Raw genomic sequence first — 10,571 nt, 5'->3', positions numbered from 1 at the left:
CTCGGTAAGGATCATGGCCCAGGCCCGGGGAAGGGGGGGGGGGGGGCGCTGCCCCCCCCCCTCCGGATTTTACCAGGGGGGGCACGAGCCCCGTTGCCCCCCCCCCCCCCCCCCATAATCTACGCCTATGGTCACAAGTGCATCTCTGAAGAATACTGAAATCCGAGTCGCACTTCGTTGTTCTTGCACCATTACGTGGGAATATCAGCCGAGAAAGCAAACCGTATTTTTCTCACTGCATAATAAACGCTGCAGTCTCCCAAAGCTCAAGCCCCGCTCGAATGTAGCGCTAACAGTTTGGAACACGATGTGAGATTAGCATGAATCAACCTTCCATAAAATAAACTTTTTGCAACTATATTTTTCAAAAATACTAAATGTAAAACCAAAAATGTTAGTGTGACTGTTTTAAAGAAGAACGCTATTTACTAACTGAACGTTGGCGAAATTTACTGTCTAACTTTTTTATCGAGAAAACGCTGATGTTACTATGAAAGCTTTAATTCACCGTACCTTATCGCCCTCTTGAACATCGATAATCTTCTTGCCTGTAGATGGGTTGATAACCGGGAATACCTTTCCACTGACCGAGTTGACAAACTCGTTGTTGATGAAGATCTAGAAGATAAAATTGCGAATCACAAAACCATTCGTTACGCATCTATATTTAGTCGGGCTGGGGGTCGATTACAAATGTTAACCCAATTAATCTCCCCTTTAATTGATTAATTAATCAATTAATTGGTTTAGTTCCTTCCCATGCATAATATATATATAATGGGAATGATTGAAGATTCACAAGTGCAGCCGTAGTAATATTGTGAACGAAGAGAAAAGAATATATATATACATATTGTAACAGCGCAACTTCATCACCATCAACATCCACACGATCATTACCCTCCACAACAGCGCACCGCCTGCACGGGCGGTGTGTGGCTCATGCTAGAGCTCGCGGGGCAAAATTGCTCCAGGGCTCGGCCAGTAAAGCCGGTGTTTTTTATCTCTACACTTTGTCTTTCTTACACATGGTGGAGGTGCGGGGTATCGATCCCCGTACCCGTACGCACGCCAGGGCTCTCCGAGAAACTCCTCCACAAATATCTTGGGCCATATACTGTCCTTCATCAAACATCCCCAGTCAATTACACCGCGACCCCGCTAAAGCCTTCAACCATTCGGCGCTGCCGGGCGCTACAAAACGTTCATGTATCCCGCATGAAGCCCTTCGTCCAGCGCTCCGACCATGGCGCAACTTCATCACCAACCTAAAGGTCGGCCAGGAGGCCTCCATCTTCCTCTACGGGGAGGATATCGTAACAGCGCAACTTCAACACCATCAACATCCACACTATACTCTGTTTCACCTTATGACGTACCACAGGGAAGGCTACAAGCACGAGCTCCTTGCTCTAGGACACATCTCGGTGGCACCAGCTCTCGTGACTTAAGAGCAGCTCCCAACGCTATGAGCTCGCGCTTCTAGCCTTCTCCGTTGTACAACATAAGGTGAAACGGAGTATATCATTACCATCCACAACAGCGCACCGCCTGCACGGGCGGTGTGTGTCTCATGCTAGAGCTCGCGGGGCACAATTGTTCCAGGGCTCGGCCAGTAAAGCCGGTGTTTTTTTTATCTCTACTTTGTCTTTCTTACAAGATATATATATATATATACATATATATTCAGAAATGGCCAAATTCATATGTTTGCCTCTGCTGAATATGTAATAAACGGCTCAATGTACAATTTCGGATTTCAAATCAACCTTGATGTGTAGTTGAGAACAACCAAAAGACAGGCACCCCCACAAATTATTCCTTCAGTTGCAGAGGAAAAGAAGTTCGGTGATCTTCTGCAGCAATAGCGAACTCCTTTGATTGTTCAGAATAGTCTATCCTACACTAAACGTACATTGAAGTTGGCTCGGACACGTACAACGTACTGCACGTGTTTGGTATTACAAATCTCGCTCCTAGAGTTTACTTTAGGTCGAAATTTCACTTAAAGTTTGCCCTCATACATTTTCACTCGTCCAGTTCTGCGCAGTGAAAGCGTTAAACTGGTCTCTCTTTTCTTTTCTTTTATTATTGTCAAAATTTAACCGATTGACGGGTTAAAAAGTTAATCGCGATTATAATATTAATTTATTAATCGGTAGGTTGATGAATCAAGTACTGAGCCCTAATTTTTCGTATATTTTGTTTCTCTACCATAGTTCCTTTTTTCAGTTACGTAAAAGTGGAGAACGAAAAGCTTTCCTTCCGCTTTTTAATACAATAACTGATTTGATTCGTTCCGAGTAGCAATACTAACAATATAAAACACGAAAATCGCTCTGTAAGCATTTCGAAGAAATATCAATGAAAATACAAAATGAACGAGCACACAAACTGCTTCGACTGAATTCTGTGTTGAAATATACGCGGTCGAGCAGACAAACCTGGCACTCGAAGAAGACTATCAAATCACTGCATTCTAAGACTCAAAGATACGTTTAGACATTAAAAAAATAAAAATTGTATGAGCCCTGTAACTGAGCTTGATAATTCACCGTGCCCAATGCCACAACAAAAACAGTTCTTTTTTTTTTAGATTTTAGGCATATTATTTGCACCGTCATTCATTAAGATCTCTCCCTAAATTGCTGCGATTGGTTCTCCTGTTGGCTTTGCCGGGAAGTCGACGCTCCATAGATCTTAGTGTATCGTTTTACCTGAGTAAACTGGATAGCGGGATTTCTGTTGGGAGCCATGCTTGCTTGCCGGGTAGTCGAGACCAAATAGAGAGCTGGATATCCGGCAGAGACCGTCAAATAATTACGCCGGCAAAGATATATATATATAAAAAAACCATAGTGAGGGAACAAGTTAACCGCCATCTGAATCGCTGCGCGGCAACTGCAGGGCAAAGAATGCCAGCTGCGACATCGCCTATATCAGTCTACAAATGTCTATGTATACTGCCCCACAGGGCATTAAGAATACACCAATAAAAAAATGAACACTTAAATAAATAAAAAGAGGAGAGCGGAAGGTTTATTAACCTCGAGTTATTTCGGCGTTTGGATCTGCGAGCGTCGAGACTGCTAAAACAGAACTCAGATTGTTAGAATACGTGGTCTCCGGTCTCTATCCGTATTAAATAGCGACATCAAAGACCGGTCGTGTTCCCAGTGGAGTAGCCAGCGGAGCGGCTTATGAAACTTCAGTACCCTGCCCCCTAAGAAGAAACTTCTGGCTAGGCCCCTGCCATTGTTACACCTAAAGAGTATTTGAAGTAAAGCACAATGAAGATGAGAGGTCATGTAGTACAAGTAGTAAGTACACCGGGCGCAATGTACTTGAAGTGAAACACTATAAATACAATATTTTAGCAAATACTTTTCGACACAATCTTTCATGATGTCCTTTAATTTCCTTACGCAGTGTGTGTGTGTGTGTGTTTTTTCTTAAACTGGTATGCTTTGCCCCAGGTATAATCGGGGCTGCATCAGTTATTTTTGGAAATAACGACGAATGTTAAAAAGTCAAATGGTCACAAAACAGTTCTTTTACTCTCACTGACGAACTATTTAACGCAATCGACTTATAATGCACTTATTTGTATCGGTTTTATAGTCGCCATTACTTCACTCAGAGGAAGGACCAGATAGCGTCTCGAAAGACGATAGCGCGTTTTCACACAACACTAGGCTTTTTTTTTTTTTTTTAATTGATGAATTTTGATGTTTGACCTTAGAAGTTATGTACAGAGAGCGTGCAACACCTAAAGGGGGCACGCCGATCCAACTGATGTTCCCGCCAAACGACTCTGTTAGGAGCCGCAACACGGCGCCACTGTCTTGTCTCACGCTTCTCATTATGAAGGGCTGTTTATACTCCGTCGTAACGTCAACGAGCGCGCGCGCTCGCTGACGCTCGCTGTCTGCGAACGGAACGTCAAGTTCAACGCGGCGCCGCGCTGAGCAGCTCGACGCGCGCCAGCGCAGCTTGCGACGGACTTGGACATGCTCTACGTTCAACGTTGGACGTCGACGGCGACGACGGAGGCTATCCCAGAAGCCCTCGCGCTAGTGCCTCGCTCATTCGGGAATCCGATTGTGGGGGCCAGTAGGAGTGTGCGAGATGCTCATTTCTGGGATCTGAACCTGCCGTTCTTATTGTGTGTCCTGTGCTGTTATCGTGTTGGTGTGCGTATTCAACGTTCGTGCGCTTGAATGGGCGAGTGTGTGCGTGGACGTGGACTGCTCCCGGGATGCGCTACCCTCGATCCTTGAGAGACCTATCGACCTAACGAGCCGGTGGTGGTGGGCCATGTTGTTGGGGTGCCGCGGCAAATGCTGGAAGCTCGATGACGCGCCAAAGGTAGGGTTAATTAGAATTAAGGATGACCTAATGTGTCTGCTATTTATAATCATCTGCTAGTCGCACTGACCGGCGGTGGTTCCCGAATGAAAAAGCGTCGTCGAATGTGCTGTATCGCCGTACGGCTGCGTCACCGCAACCAGGAGCGGCGCGTTCCAGCGCATGCCCGTGCCGGACATACGTCACCGGCGCGGGAGGTAAAAAGAGAGCGCTTGCCAATAAACCACGTTTTTCATGTCCCGGCCACCGGCGAGTCTGGTCGACGTTTCAGTGGCGACGAGGGTAAACCAATATGGCGGCACGCCCGCCGCAGTTCGACGAGACTGGGGCACATACCGGGTCCGGTTGGAGGCGTACTTCGAGGGTCACGGTATCACGGACGCGGCGAAACGTCGCGCGTTGCTGGTGTCTTCCCTAAAGCCGGGAACACATTTGCGAAAAAAGGCCGAATTTTATGCAAAAACCGCACACGAAAATCGCACGGCGGCTAGGCTCCTCCCCTTTTCCGAAAATCGGGAGCGGTTCGAAAGATCTGCAGCGCCAGATATTTTCGCACGGCGCCTCCGAATTCGGGGTGGAGGAGCTCGGTGAGCGAAAGCCCGGAACAGGACGGAACGAAAAGATACGATCGGCTCGCAACATGGCGGCTCACGCAGCTTCGGAAGCAGCGCAGCGTAGAAAACCCCTTCTGTCTCTATCAAAGGGTGGTGGTAGAAAGGCTCGCGTGGCTTGCAACGAGGTTTTAATAGCTGAAGTTTTAAAAAGGCGCGAAATATGGGACGCCAGTTCGCCACTCTACCGAACAGCCTCCTGAAGTCGGAACACGAAAACCGCAGTGCATTGGCGATTTCCGCGCCGCGCATTCCACCTCATGTGGCTCGTCATCCGAAAATCGCATGCCACGATTTTCGCAGCCTCCGATTTCTCTCCGATTTTCGGTTCGGTTTTTCGCAAATGTGTTCCCGGCTTAAGTGACAACGTGGTCCGAATTCTGCAAGGCCGCTGTCAATCGGCGTCCATCAACGGCCTGTCCTACGCAGACGTGGTTGGCTACCTAGAAGAACACTACGACCCGCACGCCAACGAGATTGCAGCTAGCTACTCGTTCTTCGTGCGGAAACAGGAAGAGGGGGAGAAAGTACAAGACTTTGTGGCAGAGTTGCGGCGGCTCGCGAAGCATTGCAAGTTCGGCGACACCCTGGACCGGATGCTGCGAGACCGAATCGTCTGCGGCATACGGGATGACGAAGCGCGACGGGTTTTGCTGACGCGTAAAAAGTTGAGCCGGGAAGAGGCGGAGGAATTCGTAATCGCGTCTGAGATGGCCGATAACAACGTCAGGGCAATAGGCAACCTGCAATGCTGTTTGGTTTGGCGCCATCCAGCGACTGAAACAAGAAATACTGGGTACCCTGGGAGTGACGGCTGCATTGTTCAAACGTGAGCTTTTACTCTGGTGGCGCCGCTTAGCCTAGTATCTGAAGCAAGAAATACTGGGTATCCCAGGAAGCCGTAATCGCGTAAGGTGCCAGTAGAGCGGAAGCTACGGCCCTGGCGGGCCAATCGGAACATGACTGCGTATCACCGAAGCGCGCCTCAACTCCGGAGAAGTATCACGCTTTTCGCTGCGTCATGCTCCAATATCTGTGCATTGCGCTTGTATACGTCGCGCATTTCGAAGCCTTCGGCTTGCAATGTGGGGCGTATCGTTCACCCTTTGCCAAGTTACAACGAGACAGGGTATAACCGTGCGCTCTCACGCTGCTGGCGCCGCCTGGTCGTTGCCGGTTGGCTATGGGAACGGCCCCCCAGGACTCAGCCGGCGGTACGCATTTCGTCCAAGGTCGGCGGGGTAACCGGAGGCCCCCAAGACAAGAAACCAGCGGTGCGAATCGACGCGCCTGGTGCTGGAGGTGCGACGCGAACCACTCCGAGGACGACTGCCGGCACCGCAAGACCATATGCCACAGGTGCGGCACCAAGGGACATCTGGCGAGGGTGTGCAAGTACAGTCGGCCCAGCCAGCCAGGTGCGTACGCGCTGGCGGACATCAACACCGAGGAAGAGAGTGGCGAGGAAATGCTTCACGCCCTGGTGGCTCACAGTACAGCCAACAAAGACACGACGCCGCCGATAGAGCAGGATTTGCTATGGGAAGGCAGGAAGCTGCGAATGATTCTGGATACGGGCTCCCCAGTCAGCGTAATTCCCGAGTGCGCTTTCAAAAGACACCGTAAACGGTGGCCGGCCCTGGAAACGACCCCCCTACGCTTGTCGTGCTTCCTGGGGCCGCTGCCCGTTGTCGGCAAGATCACCATGAGTGTACAGTACGGACAGACGCAGGTGCGCAGCTCGTTGATTGTGGTGAACTGCCCAGGGCCGCTGCTTTGCGGTAGGAATACGCTGCGGGCGTTTTACGACGCAGGGGCACCGCTTCTAGAAACTGGGGCACCGCTTGGGGTGAACATGGTGCAGGCCGGCGCAGAGGGGCAGGACCTACTGGAAGAATTTGCAGACGTTTTCGAAGAGAAGCTGGGGTGCTGCCAGGGCCCACCAGTAAAGCTGTACAGGAAGGAAGATGCGCGACCCCGTTTTTGTAAGGCGAGGCCGGTGCCCTACGCGCTTCGCGACAAGGTGTCGGCGGAAATCAACCGCCTGGAGAAGGACGGCGTGCTCTCGCCGGTCAGCGTGTCGGAATGGGCTACACCTGTTGTTCCGGTGGCAAAGAAAAACGGCGAGATACGACTGTGCGGGGATTTTAAGTTGACGGTAAATCCAGCTACACACCTGGAGCGATACCCCTTGCCTAAAATTGACGACATTTTCGCGGCGTTATATGGGGGGGAACTCTTCACCACGCTGAACTTACGCAACGCGTACAATCAGCTTCCTCTTGACGAAGAGGCTCGAAAGATGACTGTGCTGAACACGCACCAAGGCTTGTACTGTTACAATCGTCTGGCCTTCGGCATTGCGTCCGCACCGGCTCTGTTTCAACGGCGCATCGAGTCCCTCCTGCAAGGGCTCCCAAGGGTGCAAGTCTACTTGGATGACATCGTCATCGCAGAAAAGAAACACGACACGTCGACACTCCGGCAGGTGCTGCAGCGGCTACGGGAAAACGGCCTGAAGTTAAACCGAGCCAAGTGCCGTATCCGGGAGAAGCAAGCGTCCTTTTTGGGCCACAGAATCGATGCCCAAGGTCTTCATCCGGAGCGGACCAACCTCGAGGCAGTGACCGAAGCTCCAAGACCGACCTCGGTAAGCCAGCTCAAGTCTTTTCTTGGGTTTGTCACCTATTACGCCAAATTTTTGCCCAACTTGTCAACCACCTTGGCCCCTTTGTATAGATTATTGGCAAAAGGAGCGCAATGGCAGTGGGACGGGGATCAGGAAAGGGCTTTCCGGAAGACGAAGCAGGCTATGGCCGAAGCTAAGTTCCTGGTTCACTACAACCCCCGGCAACAGTTACGGCTAGAATGCGACGCGTCGCCAGACGGCTTGGGTGCAGTGTTGTCACATCGCATGCATGGGAAAGACTACCCCATAGCGTTCCGGTCGAGAACGCTGACGAAGGCAGAGCGTAATTATTCACAGCTCGAGAAGGAGGCGTTGGCGCTGGTTTTTGGAGTTACCAAGTTTCGAGATTATCTGTTCGGCAACCGCTTTACGCTCGTCACAGACCACAAGCCGCTGACAGCGCTGTTCCACCCTGAAAGAGCAATTCCACAAATGGCGGCGGCTAGAGTACAGCGTTGGGCGTTACTACTCGCAGCCTACCAGTACGATCTCGAGTACCGAAAAGGAAACCACAATGGGAATGCAGACGCTCTTAGTCGTCTCCCGTTGCCGGCGCAGGAGGAGGGCAGCAGTGAAGTGCTCACTGAATATGTGCTGTACACGCGGGGGTGGGACGACCATCCTATGTCCGCCCAGCAGATGGCCACCCTGACTACGCGGGACAGCCTGCTTCGCCAAGTAAAAGCCTGGATTTACGCCGGATGGCCGTCGCACCTGCGCCCGGAGCAGCACCAGTTCCTACCGTACTTCAGCCGCAGGTATGAACTCACAGTGAGCCACGACCTGGTTTACTGGGGGCATCGCGTAGTTCTACCGGAAGCTGCGCGAGCGTTCATGCTGACGGAACTGCATGATACCCACCCGGGAATGACTGCGATGAAGCGTCTGGCTCGCTCCCTCTATTGGTATCCTGGTCTAGACAAAGATATCGAAAAGCTGGTAAATAACTGCTCGACATGTATACAGTGTTGGACGATGCCTGCGGCACAGGTTCCTTCCAAGTGGCCGGAGACCCACCAACGGTGGTCCCGTTTGCACTTGGATTTCGCGGGGCCACTGGAAGGGTACATGGTTCTAGTACTGGTGGACTCGGAAACAAAGTGGATTGAAGCCATACCACTCAAAACAGCTTCGGCCGAGACTACAATTGGAGTGCTCCGAGAACTGTTTGCGCGTTTCGGAGTGCCACGAACAGTGGTTTCCGATAATGGGCCGCAATTTTCAAGTGCAGCGATGGCACGATTTTTACAAGGGAACCATATACGTCATTTCACCACTGCGCCCTACCACCCTCAGTCGAACGGGTTAGCCGAACGGGCAGTACGCACGATCAAGGAGGGGCTAAAGAAGAACAGGGAAGGCTCGTTGCAAGATCGTATTTCCAGGTTCTTGTGTCGTTACAGATCTACCCCTATGAAAGAGGGCAAGTCGCCAGCCGAGTTGTTGTTAGGCTTCAGGCCCAGGACAAGGCTAACCGGCTTCTTCTCGAGGGGCGAGGAAGCGCAGCACAGCGTGGTCGAGCCGCAAGCCCCGGCCACGACACCACCGCCATTTTCGCCAGGAATGCCGGTCTGGTCACGCCAGTTCCAGCCGAGGCGGAGATGGCTACCGGGGACTGTGGTCTCCAGTGAGGGTCGGCGCATGGTCACGCTACGCACACCGGACGGCCAACAGAGACGGCACCTGGACCAGCTGCGACCTCGAGACGCTTCAGGGTCCCCGGAAGGCGCTGACAAGGCACGTCGAGTCGCCGGCCGGTCGGAGGTGGGAGCAAGGCCGCCCAGCACCGACGAAAGAGAGGTCGCCACCAACGGCGATCCCGAGGTGACGCCCACAGCAGACCCGGTTCCTCTCAGGCGCTCTACGCGCCTGCGGAAGCCGCCGGACCGTTTGAACTTATAGGGGGGAGGGGATGCTGTATCGCCGTACGGCTGCGTCACCGCAACCAGGAGCGGCGCGTTCCAGCGCATGCCCGTGCCGGACATACGTCACCGGCGCGGGAGGTAAAAAGAGAGCGCTTGCCAATAAACCACGTTTTTCATGCCCCGGCCACCGGCGAGTCTGGTCGACGTTTCAGAATGTACGGGAACGCGGACACAGCGAAACCTCTGAGCTATTTAGCCGGCCAGAAATTTTCAATCGGGCTGTCTCAGCTTGTAAACGGTCTCAACGTGTAAACGATAGTAGATGTACGCTATGACAATCAGACTGTATCATGTATTGTTTGTGTAGATTTTGTAAAGTGCGTTACAATTTCGAACGCGTACATTGCATAACTTAGGCATCGTCCGCTCTCTTCGGTGTCCGCTTCTGTATTTGTGGAATATTGAGTGCATTGATTTCATCGAAGCATTCCGGAGGAATCGCCGGAGTCGCTTGGCACGATTCCAGTGAAGCTGCGAAGCAGCTAGGTTCGACTATACTTCGTTTCACCTTATGTCCGAGCGCGGACGATGTTATGAGCCGAAGGGCCAATCAAACAGCGCAAAAAGCGCAACGTCATGGCGTGCTCTCTGCGCTTTATAGGACTAGCCGGCTGATGAGCACGCACAGAGAGACGGCGAATACCGGTTGGTCCTATCAACTGCAGTCAGCACGCCATGACGTTGCGCTTTTTGCGCTGTTTGATTGGCCCTTCGGCTCATAGCATCGGCCGAGCTCGGACCACAGCTTAAACGAAGTAAAGAGTCACGGTTCGACGTACGCGATATCAGGCTTTCTTGTTGTTGTTGTCTTTGTGATTTGTGTGACATTTAGGAGAAAATAAATGCTGGTTTGCACTCGTTATCACCATCATTTGCTTATTTTTGAACTGCTAACCGACACCCCGACGGGTGGTTTTGAAGCGTGGCATGACAACACGAGGACGAACCACACTAACCGATTGCATCTAGCCTAGGTGG

General features: G+C 51.7%; 2 protein-coding genes across 3 annotated transcripts in view; one reads left to right on the top strand and one right to left on the bottom strand.

The window, feature by feature from the left end:
- LOC120842799 (retinal dehydrogenase 2) overlaps positions 1-1,135 on the bottom strand; it is a 36,603-nt gene extending 35,468 nt beyond the window's left edge. Inside the window, exons 1-2 of the mRNA XM_040213977.3 lie at positions 1,061-1,135; positions 514-618 (exon numbers count right to left, since the gene is read on the bottom strand). Of these exons, the coding sequence (XP_040069911.1) occupies positions 514-618; positions 1,061-1,135 (180 nt within the window). The remainder of the gene's footprint in view (positions 1-513; positions 619-1,060) is intronic.
- A 6,120-nt stretch (positions 1,136-7,255) lies between these two features.
- Positions 7,256-9,942, top strand: LOC115329783. 2 transcript variants are annotated; one of them, XM_042290628.1, is made up of 3 exons: positions 7,256-7,629; positions 8,308-8,426; positions 9,072-9,942. In XM_042290628.1, exons 1-3 carry the CDS (start codon positions 7,282-7,284, stop codon positions 9,568-9,570), a joined length of 966 nt encoding a protein of 321 aa, XP_042146562.1. In that variant the 5' UTR covers positions 7,256-7,281; the 3' UTR covers positions 9,571-9,942. The 2 variants fall into 2 exon arrangements, with proteins under 2 accessions (XP_042146562.1, XP_040069873.2); XM_040213939.3 differs by having other exon boundaries at positions 8,305-8,426.
- The last annotated feature ends 629 nt before the right edge of the window (positions 9,943-10,571 follow it).

The sequence above is a fragment of the Ixodes scapularis genome, unplaced genomic scaffold (assembly GCF_016920785.2).
Source record: "Ixodes scapularis isolate PalLabHiFi unplaced genomic scaffold, ASM1692078v2 PGA_scaffold1__304_contigs__length_218370807, whole genome shotgun sequence".
NCBI lineage: Eukaryota > Metazoa > Arthropoda > Arachnida > Ixodida > Ixodidae > Ixodes > Ixodes scapularis.
This window is presented reverse-complemented; position numbering and strand designations above follow the sequence as displayed.